Consider the following 19,075-nt stretch of genomic DNA (forward strand, 5'->3'; position numbering starts at 1 on the left):
CAATTCTGCTTTTAGATGGTTCTAATTATCACGGAGTTTTTCCTTCTATCAAACCAAAATCTGCCTTTCTGTAACTCAGGATCCCAGGATCATTGAGGGTCATGAAGTTAGACACAGAAGAGACCTACATGGTCATCTGGTTCATTTTTTATGATTGAGGAAACTGAGACCCAGAGAAATTTAGGGAGTTGCCAAAGGTTGTAGAGCCAGAATGTTAACTCAGGGTGTCCAGTTCCTTTATTATTATTTTTTTAAATTTTATTAATTTATTTTGATTTATCAACAATCACTTCCATATGCTTTTGAGTTGAAAATTTTTCTCCCTCTTCCTCCCCTTCTCCCCCCAAGACGGCGCACAATCTGATATAGGCTTTACATTTACATTCTTATTAAACATATTTTCACATTAGTGAAGTTGTAAGTAAAAATTAAAAACAATTAGAGGAACCATCAGAAAGATGAAACAAAACTCAACAGAAGGTAAAAATAAGTGATAGCGATTCGACTTCCATAGTTCTTTCTTTGGAGGTGGACAGCATCTTCCATCCTGAGGCCTCTGGAGATTACTTAGATCCTTGCAATGCTGAGGTTTCAGTTTAACAATATTAGTCATTGCATAACGTGGCTGTTATTGTGTACAAGGTCCTCTTGGTTCTGCTCACTTCACTCAGCATCAGTCCATACAAGTCTTTCCAGGTTTTTCTGAAGTCAGCCTGTTCATCATTTCTTATAGCACAATAGTATTCCATTACATTCATATACCACAACTTGCTCAGCCATTCCCCAATTGATGGGCATCCTCTCAATTTCCAATTCTTTGCCGCCACAAAAAGAGCTGCTATGAATATTTTTGTACATGTGGGTCCTTTTCCCATTTGTTTGATCTCTTTGGGATATAGCCCTAGGAGTGCTATTGCTGGGTCAAAGGGTATGCATGTTTTTGTAGCCCTTTGGGCATAGTTCCAAATTGTTCTCCAGAATGGTTCACTTCCTTTATTCTTCCCCCTATGGTATCCTGCTTCTATCCATTGCACTTAGTTTGGCTTGCTGGGGCCTATTGAATTAAGTCCACCTTCCCCTAACTTATTTTAATGCAGTTTAAGATTATGTTACTTTTCAAGTAGTCAACAAGCATTATTTTTATTAAGTGATTATGTTAGGTACTGTGCCAAGGGCTAGGAATACAAATGCAGGCAAAAGTAAATTCAGGCCCTGCCCTCAAGGAGCTTACATTCTAATGGGGAAGGATAACATATAAAAGGAGAGAAGGGTTTTTTTGGGGGGTTTTGGCTGCCATGTCAAGCTGTTCGTTCATACTGACCTTGTAGTCCATTAAAACACTCAGGTCTTTCTCACATAAACTGTTTTCTAATCAAATTTTCCCTATCCCATACTTGTGCCACTGAATTTTTGAACCCAAGTTCACAAGCTTTATTTATCCATATTATATTCCATTCAATGAGAGTCATCATGTTACCCTGTTAGGATCTTTTTGGATACTGAGTTTGTCATCCCAGTTAGGTATCCATCTCAGCAATGTATTTTCTGTAAAGATAAGTTTGCCAGCTATCCCTTCACCTTGGTCTTTGGTTAAAAAAAAAATGTTGAACAGTACAGGCCCAAGGACAAAGCCTGATGGCTCATCTAGAGAACACATTCCAGGTTAGTATCAGTCCATGAGTCACATGTCTTTGGGTGTGATTAGTTCTGAAACTCCCTAGCAGGGCTCACCAACCAGCCCACATCACTGTATCTGGCTCACAAAGATTTCCGAGGGACTTTTCCTAATGCCTTGAGGCAATCCATGAAATGCTCTGTATGTCTGTGACATTCCCTGACCTATAAGACTTGTAAGCCTATCAGCAAGAGGAAATGAGTTTAGTTTTTTGTGACTTGTTCCTGATGAAACAACACTAGCTGGCTCTTAGTGATTATAAGAAGCTCTAGCCTCATTCTCTTTCTCCTTCTTTCCCTTATCATTTTGATTATTCTTTTCTTTAAAAAAATTAAATTAATATCTTTCGATGTTTTGTGATTTTCCATCACACTTTTCTCTGAAAATATCTTCTTTTCCGACTTAGTGAGCCTTTCCTTGTAACAAAGAAAAAAATGTTACACAAAATCCATGGATGCATTGATCACATCTCACTTTGCATGCAACATTCTGTACTCCCTCCCCCCACACCCCCACCCCCAGAGAAAGAAGGGAGGTGCATTTCTTCTTTTCTTATCTAGAGCAAAGATTAATCTTTACAATCACACAACCTCAAATTATTGTTTTCCCCTTCTTATCTTCATACATCAACCCACCTCTTTTCATTCCCTAATATTTATTCCCTTCCTTGGGGCCACATTACTTGAATTTGGATCCATGCTATATGTTCATAAAAGGCTATAGATGTATGAAAACAGAAACCTACTATCCTGAAAGCTTCCTCCATTTCTTCTGCCCTCTCAATGTCAATAGTGGGGTCACCTTTCAGTTCTCTCCTCCTCCATAAATTTGCAAAGGAAGGGAAGGAGGAAAAAAATACTCACACACCTCCCTGTACCTCCTCAGGTAAAGGCCAAGAAGTGTGGGAAGCTCCTGATATGGTATAGATCCCTGAACCCTAGGAACAGAGGTGGGGAGGGAAGCTTGATCAATGGCTTGGCTATGCCTCAAGTGCTGAGGAAGGGTTGAGAGACAGAGACAGAAAGACAGGGAGAGATATTTCTTCACTAGGAAGATTCCATTCCCTCCCTTCAACCTCAGTTCAGCCAGGACAACAAGAAACTTATTCATTCTACCCAAGAGATCAAAAGAGTGATCAGGGCCTTTGAAAGATACTGTCTGTCATTGGGGAAAAAATTTTCCTGGGTTTCCTCTTGTATAATGCCCCAGTGTGCAAATTCCATAGTACTCTATAGAGAGTAAGAAACTAAAATTGTCACTTATAGAAGGACAGAAAATACAAGTTAATTTTAAAAATCTTGCTAATGTGGTATCAACCATTTCTTTTTACATTTTGTTATCCTAATTTGCCTACCATCTGGAATTTGTTATCATTGCTTTTCTGTTTACTTTGTCTATACAGCATTTTGTCTTTGTTATGTATGTGTTGTTTCCTTCCAGTAGAAAGGAGGCACAGTGCCTGGTACAGAGTAGGTGCTCATTAAATGTTTATTGAATTGAATTGGATGATCCTTGAGGCAGAGTGTTTTGTTTTATTTCCCCTCAGTGCCCACTGTGATGTCTGGCACCTCGTAGCTGCTTAATAAATGCTAATTGAATTGAATTGAATAACATTATCCTATCAAGACTTCTGTATCAAAGATGTAGAAAGAGGAGAGAAGGAAGGAAAAAAGGAAGGAAGGAAAGGAAGGAAAGAGGGAGGGAGGGAAAGGAAAAAGGAAAGAAAGGAGTGAGGAAGGCAGGAGGAAGGAAGGATGGAGGGAGGGAGAGAAAGGAGAAAGGATGGAAGGGAGTGAGGAAGGCAGGGAGGAAGGAAGGAAATAAAGAGGAAGGAAGAGAAGAAGGAAGGAAATAAAGAAGGAAGGAAGAGAGGAAGGAAGGAGGGAGGGAGAAAGGAGAAAGGATGGAAGGGAATGAGGAAGGCAAGGCGGAAGGAAGGAAATAAAGAAGGAAGGAAGAGAGGAAGGAAGGAAGGAAGGAGGGACAGTGGGAGGGAAAGAAGGAAAAAGAATGTATTAAGCATCTCTTGTATGCCAAGTACTGTGCTAAGCTCTAGGGATACCAACAAAAAAAAGCAAGACTTTCTTTCCTGTCATGGAATTCACAACTCCAAGTAAGAGAGACAACACATAAAAGGGTAGGTGGGAAAATCTGGAATTCCTAAGGGTTCATCAGCAAGGTGGATGGCAAGACCCAAGGGGTCCTTAGGTTACTCTGTGTCAGATGAGGGTGAGGGCGGGTTTTAGAGGGAGGTGGGTGTAGCAGGTAAAGCCTAAGGGCTTGAGGAGGCAATAGTAGGAAAGGTGGTAAGGCCTAGTGGTTCTCCACCCCATCAGAAGGAATAGAGTTGGTGACTTCTATTTAATCCAAATTGTATGAGTGATCAAATAGCCCAGATGGGTTCTGGACACCATGGCCTTGGGAAGGCGTGTTTATAGATGCAGGGGAAGACAAGGAGGAAAGGGAAGTAGTGGGCTGAAGGCTGTCCTGGATGTGCCCTACTTCCTGAGTTTTAGAGCATGTAGGGTGGGGTTGATGTTTTGGGTCAAGGGAATCTTTTTGATGTCTCCTCAACTTAAGCTTGTTTCAAGTTGGCAGTCCAAAAGCCAGGGATTTTAAGGATTGGGATGATGTGGTAGAACTACGTCTGTTTTTTCTTATATCTATTATGCCCGGGGTTGTTAATGACCTTGCAGGTATTTGTCGTGGAAGCTAAAAGCATGCTTTACTGTGTCTTTCCCTGGATTTTAAGCTGTGGTTTTGGCAACTCTAATTTCATCCCATTTATGCTATCTTGGAAGGACCACTAGGCTTTCAAGAGACTTGGTTTTTAGTCAATCAGTCAATCTGTCAACAAGCGTTTATTAGGCATATGTGCCAGGCACTGTACTGGGGACGTAAAGAAAGGCAAAACACAGCCACTGCTCTCAAGAGGTTCATATTCAAATGGGGGAAACAATATGCAAATAACTATGTACATACAAGATATATGCAATATAAGTGGAAAGTCATCATTTATTTTTTTAAGTTCAATTTTATTTTATTTTCAGTTCCAAATTCTTTCCCTCCTTCCTTTCCTTCCCCCCTCCCAGCCACTGAGAAGACAGGAAAACCAAAACCTATTATAAATATGTATAGTCATGCAAAACAAATTTCTACATTAGCCATGTCCAAAACAACAAGAAAGATAGAAAAAAGGGAGCGAGAGCGAGAGCCAGCGAGCGAGCGAGAGAGAGAGAGAGAGAGAGAGAGAGAGAGAGAGAGAGAAAAGGAAATATGCCTCAGTCTGCAGTTAGTGTATCAGCTCCCTATCTGGAGGTGGATAGCATGACTTTGAGCATTGTGATTGGTCATTGTGTCCACCAGAGTTACTAAGTATTTCAGAGTTGATTATCCTTACACCATTTTTGTTACTGTATAAATTGTTCTCTTGTTCTGCTCATGATTTTGTATCAGGTCATACAAGTCTTAAATGGAAGATAGTCTTAAGGAAAGGGACTAGTAAGAGTGGAAAGGACCAGGAAAGGCCCTCTGCTGAAGGTGGGATCTAATCTGTGTCTTGAAGGAAGCCAGGGGAATTTAAGCATCCAGGGTAAAGAGGAGAGTGTTCCAGGGATGGGTGACAAGCAGTGCAAATTTTTAGTGCCTACTATGATCCTATGATTCTCCGTCCTGACTAGATATAGAACTTTAGACAAGACATTTCCCTTCTCCGGGGCTTAGTTTCCTCATCTGTAAAATGAAAGGGGTGGGTTTCTTTCCAGTATTAACATCCTATGTAGTTCACAGAAGGGAGCTGGGTGGGCAGCTGGGTGACTCGAGTGGATACAGTGTGGAGCCTGGAGTCAGTCGGGAAGACTCAACTTCCTGAGTTCATATCTGGCCTCAGACATTTCCTAGCTGTGTGACCCCTGGGCAAGTCACTTCACCCTGTTTGCCTCAGTTTCCTCATCTTTAAAATGAGCTGGAGCAGAAAATGGCAAACCACTTCAGTATCATTGCCAAGAAAACCCTCAAAGTGGTTACGAAGAGTTACACATGACTGAAACGACTCAACAGCAAAAAGGGGTCGGGAGGGTGAAGGGAGACAATGCCTCCAGAAGATTTTCCTTCACCTAGAGTCTAGTCATTACCCAGAAAGAATGGACTAACCTTACCCAAGAAAACTAGACAGCTTTAGAACATTCAGGATTTGAATGTCCACTGTCCTACTCCGCCACCCCTAGGAAAACCCAACCCCTCCCCTTTTCCTGCTGATTAATAGTTTCTTCTGGAGGTATGGCCTAGTTCTCTTGAGTTTTTTCAAACCAGCTTCCTGTTTTGGACATTTATCAAGCTTCCTTTATTTTCCCCAACTCTCCTTACTTGGATTTCCCCTCTGCACACACACACAAGGCTTAGTCAGAGGTGCCTTTGTTTAAAAATGGTTGGGCTGTTAGGATTGGGAAGGAGTGGCGAATGGAGGCAACTTATGTGTCCTAGGAGAGGAGTGAGTTCTGAGTTGCTGGGCTGGTGGCTAAGTGAGCCACAGAGGAGGCTCAGCTGGGTGGGTTTGACGGGAAGATAGGTGGGAGGGGAAGGGGCAGGATGGTGTTGAGTGGATGGGGTGCTGGCCTTGCTTGGTATAGTGCCTCCTCATACCCCAGCAAAGCCTTTGATGACATCATTCGAGGGCTATGGGGAATTTGGATGACACCATTAAAGGGCCTTTGTCTCTCTGGTCTTTGGAATGTGGTCCATTTGGCTTCTAAAGTCACTGGGATAGTGACCTCTCTACTTCTAGACCCTTGTCATCCAGAAGGAATCTTTTGCTCCAGGCTGTGGTAGAAGATAGGTTACAAAGTATTTCCAAGCTGGTCAGTTATCCGCAAACACTCCCCCTCCATTCCCCCACCCCCAAGCTCCAGTGCCTAACATGTAAAGGGAGAGTTCTTGACCTTTTTTGTGTCAAGGACTCTTGGTGAAGCCTATGGATCTCTTCATCAGAATAATTTCTTTTGCCCACAACAAAGTATGTTAAATTTCAATTAGAAGTCAGTGAAAATAAAGATCTTATTTTTTTTCCCCATCCAAGTTCATGGATCCCTGAAATCTATCCATGAGCCACAGGTAAGAAACCCTTAATGTGAGGCTCCCCTGCTAGTTAGCTTAGCCGTAGGTAGAGCCAAGATAAGGCATTTAAATTCCTTAGGCAATTGAGTTCGATCAGTAAACATTTATTAAGGTAAGAATGGAAGGAAATAAACATTTAGTAATCATCTTTCATATGCTAGGCACTGTGCAGGGCCTTGGAAACAAGGAGACAAAAATGAAATTCACTTGCTTTATTAGCTGTGGGACCTTGGACAAGATGCTTTGCATCTCTGGGCCTTCGTTTTCCTCATTAGCAAAATGAGGGGAGGGGAAAGTGGTTGGGTTAGCTGACCATTGAGGTCCCTTCCAGTTCTAAATCTAATTAATAGGATTTTAGTTTTTCCAATTACATATAAAGATAATTTTTAACATTCATTTTTTATAAAATTTTGAACTCAACATTTTCTCTCTTTCCCTTCCTTCCCCCCTCCCTAAAACAGTTAGCAATTTGATATAGATTATATGTGTGCAAACATGTAAAACATAGCTCCGTATCAGTCATGTTGTGAAAAGAGAAAGTTTGCAAAAGGAAAAAAAAATGAAAAAAATAAAATGAAAATACTATTCTATCTGCATTCAGACTTTGTCAATCTATGATCTTTTTAAGAAGCCTGTGATTGTTGCAACTAAACCAATTTTGCTCCTTTTTCTAACTGCTCAGCCTTGCCCAGTCCAGTAGAATTCTCTGTCCCCTCTGGTCTCCTTTAAGACTTAGCTCAAATCCCATCTTCCCCAGGAGGTCTTTCCTAGTCCTGTCTCTACCTCACAAGGGCTAGCACTTTCTTTTTGAATATCACCCGAAAATACTCTCTATATCTTTATGTACCTGTTTATTTACATGTTGTCTTCCTCATTGAAAACTCTCCTTTGAAAACAAGGTCTGGTGTTTTTTGGGTGTTTTTTATATCTTCTGTTACTTACCAGTTCCTGGCACATGTTCAATTCATTTTTCAGTTGTATCTGACTCTTCATGACCCCTTTTGGGGTTTTCTTGAGAAAGATACTGGAGTAGTTTGCCATTTCCTTCTTCAGCTCATTTTACACTTGAGGAAATGGAGGCAAACAGAATGAAGTGACTTGTCCAGGGTCACACTGTTAGTAAGTTAGTAGGAAGTTGAGTCTTCCTGACTCCAAGCCCGGAACTCTAGCTACCGTGCCACCAAGCTGCTGCTGTTGCTGCTAATAATAATAACAATAATAATAGCAATAATGACAATAATGATGATGATGATGATGATAAAAGCATTTATATAACGTTTTAAGGTTTGCATAAAACATTTTGCAATGGATTACATCCATTATCTAATTTGAGCCTCACAACTAAAACATGCCCAAAGTTGCAGAGCAAATTAAAGCAGATTAGAGCTCTGGCCTTTTTCCAGTCCAATCATAATTGGTACATGATTGATAAATACAAATTTATAAATATTAAATGTGCATTTATTAAGCACCTTCCATGATCCTAGCCTCCTGTGCTAGGCAGTAAGGATATAAAAACAAAAAAGAAATCATTCCTCAACTTGAGCTTACATTGTGTGGGTGAACTACATGTATATAAGCAGATGCAGAATATATACAAAGACAATATAAGGCATGTGTGTGTGTGTGTGTGTGTGTGTGTGTGTGAGAGAGAGAGAGAGAGAGAGAGAGAGAGAGAGAGAGAGAGAGAAGAGAGAGAGAGAGGAGAGAAAGAGAGAGAGAGAGAACAGCAAGAAGGCTAGCTTGGTTAGACAGAAGAGTTTATGAAGATTAATGTATAAAAAGGTTAGAAGGAGAGGTTGAAGCTGGGTTGTAAAGTACTTTAAATGCCAGACAGGAGTTAGTATTTGATCTTGGAGGTAATAGGGAGTTAATATATTGAGTAGGAGAGTGACAAGGTCAGACCTGTGCCTTGGAAGTATCCCTTCTTCCTTCCTCCCTTCCTTCCTTCTTCTTTCCTCCCTCCCTTCCTTCCTTCCTTCCTTCCTTCCTTCCTTCCTTCCTTCTTCCTTCTTTTCTTCCTTCCTTCTTTCCTTCTTTCTTTCTTTCTTTCTTTCTTTCTTTCTTTCTTTCTTTCTTTCTTTCTTTCTTTCTTTCTTTCTTTCTTTCTTTCTTTCTTTCTTTCTATTTAAATATTTTATTTTTCCCCCAGTTATGTAAAGACAATTTTTCACATTCATTTAAAAAAAATGTTTAGTTCTGAATTTTCTCTCTCTTCCTCTTTCCCCTTCCCTCACCCTGAGACAATCAGCAGTTTGATACAGGTTATACATGTTCAATCATGTAAAACACGTTACCAGAAGTATCACTTCTAAAGAGTGGATTTAAAAGGGACGGGTAGGGATGGGGAGGAGAGGGTTCTTTCTATTCCCGATGGATGGGAAACATATCCCAGGAAGCCACAGGTCACAAAAGTCTGTTTCTCCATCTAGGATTTAGGGTTTGTAGGGGGTGTGGTGTGGTGGGGGTGGGGTTTGCATAATTATGGGCTCTCGGGTGAAGCCCTCCTGCCCAGGACTATAAATGGTCTCTCTTCCGGCACTGGTGGAGGTTTCTTTTTAGAAGGTACTTGGGGGAAGGAGGCGAAGTGATCTAACATAGCTTCCTCTTCTCCTTTGCAACAGCAGAATAACCCACCATGGCCTACCACAGCTTCCTGATTGAACCCATCAGCTGTCATGCCTGGAACAAGGACAGAACCCGTGAGTGCCCCCTTTGATTCAAATCAGCTCACTTGCCCCGGGCATCTCCTGCGGGCCAAGCATTCAGCAGCGGAAGAGGACCAAAACAGGAGGAAGAGGGGGCCCTTCCCCAGGAGAAGCAGCTGAAGCAGAATTCAGCTTTATCTAGATAGAACAAGAGTTCTTAATGTTTTTGGTGTCATGAAGTCCTCTAGCAGTCCTAGGTGAAGCTGATTGCCCCCTTCTCCAAAGAAGTTTTTAAATGCATAAAATAAAATATGTAGGATTTCAAAGGAAACCATTTCTATTGAAATACAATAATCAAAATTTAAAAACAATGAACCCAAGTTCACTGGCCTAAGATTATGAACCTTTGATCTAGAGGCCAAACCCAAAGAATCATAGTTAGAGCTGGGAGGCCTGCTAGTCCAAACCACTCATTTGACAGAGCGGAAACAGAGACCCTAGATGGGGAGTGACTTTCCCAGAGTCACCTAATGAGTTAATTACTGACCTAGAAGTGTCAAACCAGAGCTCTTCCCATTGGTCCACATTGCCTCCTGATTAGGGGATGCTGTGTGTGTGTGTGTGTGTGTGTGTGTGTGTGTGTGTGTGTGTGTGTGCGCGCGCGCGCGTGCATGCGCGCACACGCATGCAATACAATAGAAAACTCTGGAGTCAGGGGACTCTGGTTCAAATCAAACCTCCAATATTTACTGCCTTTGTGACTTTGGGCAAATCATTTAGGCCCCAGTAAAAGGAGGGGCTGGAAAAACAAAAAAATAAATAAAAAGGAGGGAGTGGACTAAATGACCTCTCAGGTCCCTTCCACATCTAAATCCAGGAAACACTATGAATTGAAGACTGGTCACAGCTTACTCATGGCCTGCTGTGTCTTCTAGTACTCCTTACATGAGCTCTCTGCCCCAGCCAAGCCAGCCTAGTCCCCATCCCGCAGAAGGGCTTTCCATGTTCTTCCTCACCAGTCTGCCTTTTGCCCCTACCTTCCTTCCCCTCCTGGATAGCTCTCCTTACTCTTGGCCTATATAACTTCTACCCAACTTTGAAGGCCCAGATCACCTCTTCCATAAAGCTTTTCTGGATTGCTCCTCTACCTCCACTCTACACACCCCCAATCCACAATGGTGTCTGTCCCCCCAGATTCCTACTGACTTTATTGGCTGGACCAGAGGTGGGGAACCTGAGGTTCCCACCCCTGGTTTGGACCAATTCATTTGACATTTAGCATAAACGGCCTTGTCTTGTTATAATGCAGACATATATCATGAGCCTATTTGTTCTGGGCACCATGGTAGGTCCTGGGGATGCTAAGAAGAAAACAAAAACTAGAATCTCTGACAAGGACCTTACAATGATTTTGGGGAGGAGTGCAGCTAGTACAGGGATAAATGAGTACGAGGGGGATTTCTGAAGGGAGGAAGCCTTCTCTTTGTAGAATGAAGAATCCCCTTGTGTCTCTCTTGTCTCCCCAGCTAGTCTGTGAGCTCTTTAAGGGGAGGGACTGTTTTGTGTGGCTTTGTAATCCCTAGGGAAGGCCCTCCTCCTTTACCCGCTGCTCAGGGTGGCTTGGCTTCTCTCTAAGAGCCATTCTTCCCCAGAAGCCTAGCAGCATCTCTCACTTAGTAGACTCTCCATAGATTAAAACATATTTACAGAGTGGGCGTGAAAATCTTAGTACAGGTGTTAAAGGTCCAACCTGCACTAAGTCTTTTGGGATATCCTGTATGGAAAAAATATATTATTATGTGTAAGCAACAGAAATGGAGCTTTGCTCTCAGCCTCGGGAAGGGAATAGGACCATCTTTCCCAGTCATCAGAGGAGTCAGTTTCCATTCCTGCATAAATAGATTCACAGCATAAGCAGGGAAAGTTCTAATAACATAAGTAGAGTTAAAGGACCTTGTGATGCAGTCTCTGTCCTGTCTCTAACTGGCTTCCCTTGGAATCTTAGCTCTTTTCACGATGGAGGTTTGCTGGTAGATTACAAGCCAACATATTGTTGTTGCATTATGAGAGTTCTTCTCTCCTTACTTCAACCTCAGTTTCCTCTTCTGTAAAATGGGAATGATAATAGCACCTATTTCACTGTTGTTGTGAGGATCAAATGATACAATACATTGCAAATAGCTCTCCTCCTCCTCCTCCTTATCTTTCTCCTCCTTCTCCTCCTCTTTCTCTTTTTCTTCCTCCTTCTCCTCCTTTTCCTCCTCTTCCTCCTCTTTTATTGTTATTATTGTTGTTGTTACTGTTACCTGGCCTTCTCATTTGCCAAAAGCCTAGATGGCAAGAATTTGCTATTCTGACATTTAGGAAAAAGCGGTGGGCCAAGAGTCAGGAGACCTGTGCTTTAGCACCATCTTTGCCACACACCCGTTGTATAGCTCCTTGTAAATCACTTCACCTATTTCAGCCTTAGTTTTTCCATCTCTGCCCTTGGACTAGGAGGTTCACAGGACAGCTCCCCCAATTTTACAGACTTGCTGTATATTCTGAGTTTCCCATTTACCTTTTTTTTTTTTTTAGGCAATTGGGGTTGAGTGACTTGCCCAGGGTCACACAGCTAGTAAGTGTCAAGTGTTTGGTCCGAGGTCCGATTTGAACTCAGGTCCTCCTGACTTCAGGGCCGGTGCTCTATCCACTGCGCCACCTAGCTGCCCCCCCTTTTTTTTTTAGTCCATTTACCTTTCTTTAAACTGTCCTTGGGCACTCACTACCTGTTCTATTGGGCTAGCCTCAAACTGGGCTTGGTCTGAGTTGTCTCTGTATTGGACAGAAAAAAGTGAGCTTTGGGCAGTCTTTTTTTTTTTTTCAAATTTTGTTGATGTAAGTAAGAGGAGGGCCACTTTTGGGTTCCTGTGCTGAAGGATTCTTGAGCTAATCCTTAGCATGAAGAGCCGAGATGTCATAATTTTTTCATAGTTTTCTCCCATATGCACTCTCCCATACATCTTCACCCTGCCGTTTTTTCTACTGGTCCCCACATAACCATCATGCCATCCTTGAAATACAGTAGCCGAAATGGTTCTCCTTCCAAGCATCCATTGGGAAGGCAATGTGCTGTAATTGAAATTTGACATTAATAAAGTCCCAAGATCTAGGTGCAAGTTCCAATTCTTCTACCTTCTAGTTTCATGACCTGATCAAGTGACTTTATCTCTCTGGGATTTACTTTCCTCATCCACAAAATAAGGGAATTGGAAAGATAATCTCCAAGAGCTATTCCAACTCTAAATCTGTGATCTTATGAAATGAAATGAAAAACAGATTATATCACATTCATTTCCTAATATACACCCCCACCACCACCACCAAAGCCCCCTAGAAACAAAGGAAGTTCAGCAAAACAAACTAACAATGACCTCATCTGGCAGCACATGCAACATTCCACTCCCATGATCCTCCATGTCTCTGCCAAAGACCTTGTTTTCACAACTTGTACCTGGTATCAGTGAAAATACTCCTGGCTTCTCCCTATCTACTTTGAAATACTTGGCAATATTTTGTAAATTACTTCCCTTATTGCCAAGGCTAAGAGGGTAACCCTAGTGGAAATGCAGGAGACTCTGGCATTAGGTAGATCCATCTTCCCCTTTTTACTCCTCAGGATGACTTGATTCCTCCAAGTACTGTCTTTTCCCTTTGCTCATCCCAGAGCAGCCACCTTCATTGTCCAAGAACCACTGAATGTTGGGGCTTGTTTTAAAAAGTTAGACAGTTAGGATGATCTCTGAGGTCCCTTCTAGCTCTGACATTCTGTAATATCAGTCTTTTCCTAAGGGGTAACAGTCCTCATTTTGTGGAAGGAAGGAAAAAAGGAAAGAAGGAAGGAAGGGAGAAAAGAAAGAAGGAAACAAGCATTTGAAAAAAAATTATTTTAATATTCATTTTAAAAAATATTGAGTTCATTCTCTCATTCCCTCCAGCCTCTCTCCTACCCATTGAGAAAGTAAGCAATATGTATCAATTATACCTGTGAAGTGATTCAAAATATATTTCCATATTAGCCATGTTGCAAAAAAAAGGCAAGAAAAATAAAGTAAATTAAAAAAGTATGCTTTAGTCTGTCCTCAGAGTTCATCAGTTCTCTCTCTGGATGTAGATAGTGTTTTGATTTGTGAGTCCTTTGGGATTATCTTTGATCATTGCCTTGATCAGAGTAGCTAAGTCTTTCACTGTTATTGTCATCACAATATTGCTGTTATGGTGTATAGTGTTCTCCTGGTTCTGCTCACTTCACTTTGTATCAGTTCATATGCCTTCCCAGGTTTTTCTGATACCATCTTCCTCATTATTTCTTTTATCACAATAGTATTCCATCACAGTCATATACACTTGTTCAGTCATTCCTCAATTGATGGGCGTCCCCTCCTTGATTTACAATTCTTTTCTACTACAAAAAGAGGGACTATAGATATTTTTGTACATACATGTCCTTTTCCCTTTTTCTTTGATCTTTTTGGGATACAGACCTAGCAGTGGATGTGCACAGTTTCATAGCCTTTTGGGCATAGTTCCAAATTGTTCTCCCAAATGATTAGACCAGTTTACAACACCACAAACAGTACATTAGTGTATCTATTTTCCTGTATTCCCTCCAGCATTTGTCATTTTCCTTTTCTGTCATGTTAGCCAATCTGCTGTGTGTGAGATGATATCTCAGAGTAGAAACAAGCATTTATTAAATGCCTACTGTGTCCCAGGCACCATGCTAGGTGCTTTACACATATTATCTTATTTGATCCTCACAAAAACCTTGGGAAGTAGGTGCTATTATTATCCTTATTTTACAGATGAGGAACCTGTGGCTGAGAAAGTTAAGTGACTTGTATAGGGTCACACAGGTAGTAAGTTTCTGAGGCTGGATTTGAGCTCAGGTCTTCCTGACTCTAGACCCAGTGCTCTTAACCAAGGTCACACAGTGAATGATTGTGGTAGAACTGGGCCTCTTGGTTCCCAGTCCAGTGTTCTTTGTCCTACACTACATTGTCCACAGGGGTCAGAGCCCTGAGGGAAAATCATCCCCCTCAAAGCATTTAGCTCCATTATTCTCTGTGTGTTTGGGTGGGGGTTCATCATATGTGTCTGTGAGCATGTGTATGTGCCCGGGGATGCTTGTACATGTGTGTGCTTATGGGGACAAGGGAGGGGAATGACTGCTTTCCAGGGATGGTGGGCCTGAAGTTGAATTTGTCTTCCACTCATTCCCATCCAGCTTTCTTGTGGTCCAGAGAATACTTGAACCCAACCTGGCTTCTCTTTCCCAATGCTCCCTTCTCCCTCTCCCCCTCATTGCTTCCCTGCCTCCCTGTTCTCCTCTCTCCACCCTCTCTTCTCTCTCCCCTTTCCTCTCTGCCACTGGCAGGATAGTGACTTTGATAAAGCAAATGACCTTGGTTTATCACCCCCACAGAGATTGCCATCTGTCCAAACAACCATGAGGTCCACATTTATAAGAAGGATGGAACCAAATGGACTAAAGTGCACGAACTGAAGGAGCACAATGGACAGGTGACAGGTGAGCTTGGGTGTGCACCCCTGGGTGCTTCAGTGGGGAGATCCTGGTCCTGACCCTTTCCATTTCTTCCCTGGGGAATAGAGGTCTGGATATGCAGAGGCATCAACAGGCCAGAGGTTCGTGAGAAAAGGCTGTTTGTTTCTTCATATGAAGGCCATGGTGCTCACCTACAAGGCCATAGAGTGAACGTTAGCACCCATTCTCTTCTTCAGGCATTTAGGTCCCCTTCCTCTCCAATACTTAGGGGCAGCTAGGTGGCGTCATAGTGCACAGAGTCCCAGGCTCGTCAAGAAGACTCCTCTTCCTGAGTTCAAATCTGACCTCAGAGTAGCTGTGTGACCCTGGGCAAGTCACTTCACCCTGTTTGCCTCAGCTTCCTCATCTGCAAAATGAGCTGGAAAAGGAAATGGCAAACCACTCTAGTATCTGCCAAAAAACTCCAAATGAGGATATGAAAAGTCAGATATGACTGAAGAATAAGAATAACAACTACACTTCCTAGGCCAATGATTCATGTCCTCAGGGTACTACTCTGGGACTTGGTTGGACTCATACAATTTTACATAAAGGTATTAGAGGGTGCCAGTGAATCAAGTGAGTATTTACCTTTTAGCAGGGGCCTTCTGGAGACACAATGACTTTATACCCAAAGGTGTAAATTTCACAGTGGGAATTTCAATCTGTATGTCAGGCTGCTTTTGAAGGAGGGAGTTCCCACACTGGGACTTCTTATAGTGACAAAATCATAGGTCTTTCACATTATTCCCAGGGGTTGGGCATGTAGTGGTGGGTAGGAAGGGGTGCTAGAGGTAGAAAGACATGAACTTAGAGGGGTCAGTCTGGTACGGAGTTAAAGAACCTGGGTTCAAATCCCTTCTCTGATGCTGAGTGCCAATGTGAGCTTAGATGAAACACTTAATCTTCTTGGACCTTAGCTTCCTCATCTATTGAAATGGCCTTTGAAATACCTTCTCATTCTAGATCTGTTCTAGAAAATGGCCTCTGAAGGGCAAGAGTGCTTCCTGCTGGAAACCTGTGGAATTGCAAGTGCCCTGTCCACCCTCTGTTGGGGTGGGATTGTTGGGGGTCAGGGGAAGCTGGGCCGGCCTTGGGGACTGGAAGTCCTCTTTTGACTCCTTTCCTACCTGCCTCGGCCTGCAGGTATTGATTGGGCTCCTGAGAGCAACCGCATCGTCACATGTGGCACGGACCGCAATGCTTACGTGTGGACTCTGAAAGGGAATGTCTGGAAGCCCACCCTGGTCATCCTGAGGATCAACCGGGCAGCCCGCTGCGTCAGGTGGTCCCCCAAGGAGAACAAGTTCGCGGTGGGCAGTGGTTCCCGCGTCATCTCCATCTGCTACTTCGAACAGGAGAATGACTGGTGAGACTGTGCAGGGGAGTCCTGGGAGCGTGAGGAGGCGGTGGAAGTCTGGGAGTGGGGAAGGAGAAGAAGCATTTATAAAAAGGCCTACTATGTGCCAGGCACTCTGCTAAGTGCTTTTACAAATATTATCTCATTTGATCCTTACAACAACCCTGGGAGGTAGGTGCTATCATTTCCCCCATTTTACAGATGAAGAAACTGAGGCAAATAGAGGTTAAGTGGCTTGCCCAGGGTCACACACAGGTAAAGTGTCTGAGGCTGGATTTGAACTCAGGTCTTCCAGACTCCAGTCCCAGGGCTCTAACCACTATGCCACTACCTATGTCTCGCAGGGGGCTTATACCATCTTAGAGAGAGATAGAGGAAAGGGGAAGATTTCCTACCCTCCCCGCCCCAGGTGCCAGGGGTAGAGAGAGTATTTTAAAAACTCTGATTAGTGAGAAATGGTCATAATTTGACATTTGTAAGGCCTGTTGAATCAGAGATGCAGAGTTGGAAGGAACCTGAGAGACCATCTGGTACAACTCTTATTTTATTTTACTTTATTTTATTTTATTTTTTAGGCAATTGGGGTTAAGTGACTTGCCCAGGGTCACACAGCTAGTACATGTCAAGTGTCTGGTCTGAGGCCGGATGTGAACTTAGGTCCTCCTGACTCCAGAGCTGGTGCTCTATCCACTGCACCAGCTGGCTGCCCCTACAACTCTCATTTTGGAGAGGAGAAAACAGAGGCCCAGAAAGCTGAAGTGATTTGCCTTGGGTCACAAAAATAGTGTCTGAGGTGGAATTTTGAACCAAAGTCTTTCTGACTTCAAGTCCAGCACTCTATCCACTGTGGGACCTTAGAGAATGTCTAATCCAACACATTCATTTATTCATTTATCCATTGATTTCTTTTTCCTTCATTTATCTGAGTTTTTAATATTTAATTTAATTTTTTGTTTTTATTTCCAGTTCCAAATTCTCCCTCCCTACCTCCGCTCCCTCCTCTCCCCATCGAAAAGGCAACAAATAATCATTCTACATACGATGTGTTTGTCACACATGTGTGTTATGTATTTGCCACATATATGTATACATTTTACATATGATGTATATGTCATACCAAACCTATCTCTGCATTAGCCACATTTCAAGGAGGGAGGGGGAGATAAGAAAAATAAAGAAGAAAAAAATGTTTCAATCTGCACTCACAGTTGATCACTTCTCTGTATGTGGATAGCATTTTTTATCATGAGTTCTTTGGGATTGTCTTGGATCATTGTATTGGTCAGGGTAGCTAAGTCTTTCACAGTTATTATCACTACAGTATTGTTGTTATGGTGTACAATGTTTTCCTGGTTCTGCTCGCTTCACTTTGCATCAGTCCTTGTAAATCTTCCCAGGTTTTTCTGAAATTATTCCTCTTGTCATTTCTTATAGGACAATAGTATTCCATCACAATCACATATCACAACTTGTCGAGACATTCTCCAATTGCTGGGCATCCCCTCAATTTCCAATTCTTTGCCACCACAAAAAGAGCTGCTGCAAATATTTTTGTACAAATAGGTCCTTTTCCTTTTTCTTGGCTCTCTTTGGCATATAGACCTAGTAGTGGTATTTCTGAGTCAAAGGATATGCACAGTTTTATAGCCCTTTGGGCATAGTTCCAAATAGTTCTCAGAATGGTTGGATCAGTTCACAACTCCACCAACAGTGCATTAGTGACCTTATTTTTCACATCCCTTCCAGCATTTGTCATCTTCCTTCTCTGTCACATTAGCCAATCTGATGCAGCCCCTTCATTTTAAAGGAGAGGTAACTGAGACCCTAAGAAGGGGAAATGACTTATTTGCCCAAGGTCACCTAGCAAGATAGGGACAGAACTGGGATTCAACAGATTCAATACAAGAGAGCATTGTACAATGAAAAGGGCATTAGTTCTGAAATTAGAAGATCTGCGTCCGAATCCCTTTTCTGTTGCCTATTACCACATGACCTTGGGCAAGTCACTGCCCTATGCCTCCTCTTCTTTCCCTGTAAAATGAGAGGGTTAGACAAGATGGCCTCTGGCTGTGATCTTACATTTCCAACTTGGGGTTCCTTGCTCTATTTCCATTGCACCATGCTAAAATCTAGTCATTTTCATTTGGGGTGATTGAAAGAACCCTGGACTAGGAGTCAGGAGTTCTGGGTTCCAGGTTCATCTTTATCTACTTGTGTGACTTGGGGAAAGTCACGTGACCTCTTGGGGTCTCAGTATCTTCATCTTAATGTCCCCATCTAGACAATCTCTAGGTTAGGTCTTTATAGCTGCAACATATTATGAATCTGTGTGAGATGAATTTGACTTTTTGACCAGCAAAGGGAAATCTGACTATCTGTGTGTCTTGGTCCTTCAGGTGGGTCTGTAAGCACATCAAGAAGCCAATCCGATCAACCGTCCTCAGCCTGGATTGGCATCCCAACAATGTGCTGCTGGCTGCTGGCTCCTGCGACTTCAAGTGCCGGTGAGGCATGGAGGGTGATGGCCACCAACTATCTTGCCCCAGGCCGTGGGCACAAGGCAGGGCAGGGCCACTGGATCCTGGGGCTGGGAGTTTTTAATCAGGATGAAGGGGATTTATTTTCTGATGTCAGTGGATAACCTGGAGGGCCTTTTCAGAAGGAAACTCATTCAGAGCAAATGGGGTTAGTTTCTG

General features: G+C 42.6%; 1 protein-coding gene across 3 annotated transcripts in view; it reads left to right on the forward strand.

Annotated features, from left to right (window-relative positions):
- ARPC1B (actin related protein 2/3 complex subunit 1B) overlaps positions 1-19,075 on the forward strand; it is a 55,572-nt gene that overhangs the window by 19,880 nt on the left and 16,617 nt on the right. For 2 of the 3 annotated variants that reach the window (XM_021008559.2, XM_021008557.2), the window contains exons 2-5: positions 9,412-9,489; positions 14,900-15,004; positions 16,166-16,388; positions 18,776-18,883. In XM_021008559.2, the coding sequence (XP_020864218.1) occupies positions 9,426-9,489; positions 14,900-15,004; positions 16,166-16,388; positions 18,776-18,883 (500 nt within the window). In that variant the 5' untranslated portion in view covers positions 9,412-9,425. The remainder of the gene's footprint in view (positions 1-9,411; positions 9,490-14,899; positions 15,005-16,165; positions 16,389-18,775; positions 18,884-19,075) is intronic. The other variant, XM_021008558.2, reaches the window with a different exon arrangement.

Source organism: Phascolarctos cinereus, unplaced genomic scaffold, assembly GCF_003287225.1.
Source record: "Phascolarctos cinereus isolate Bilbo 61053 unplaced genomic scaffold, phaCin_HiC Scaffold_4;HRSCAF=312, whole genome shotgun sequence".
Classification (NCBI taxonomy): Eukaryota; Metazoa; Chordata; class Mammalia; order Diprotodontia; family Phascolarctidae; genus Phascolarctos; species Phascolarctos cinereus.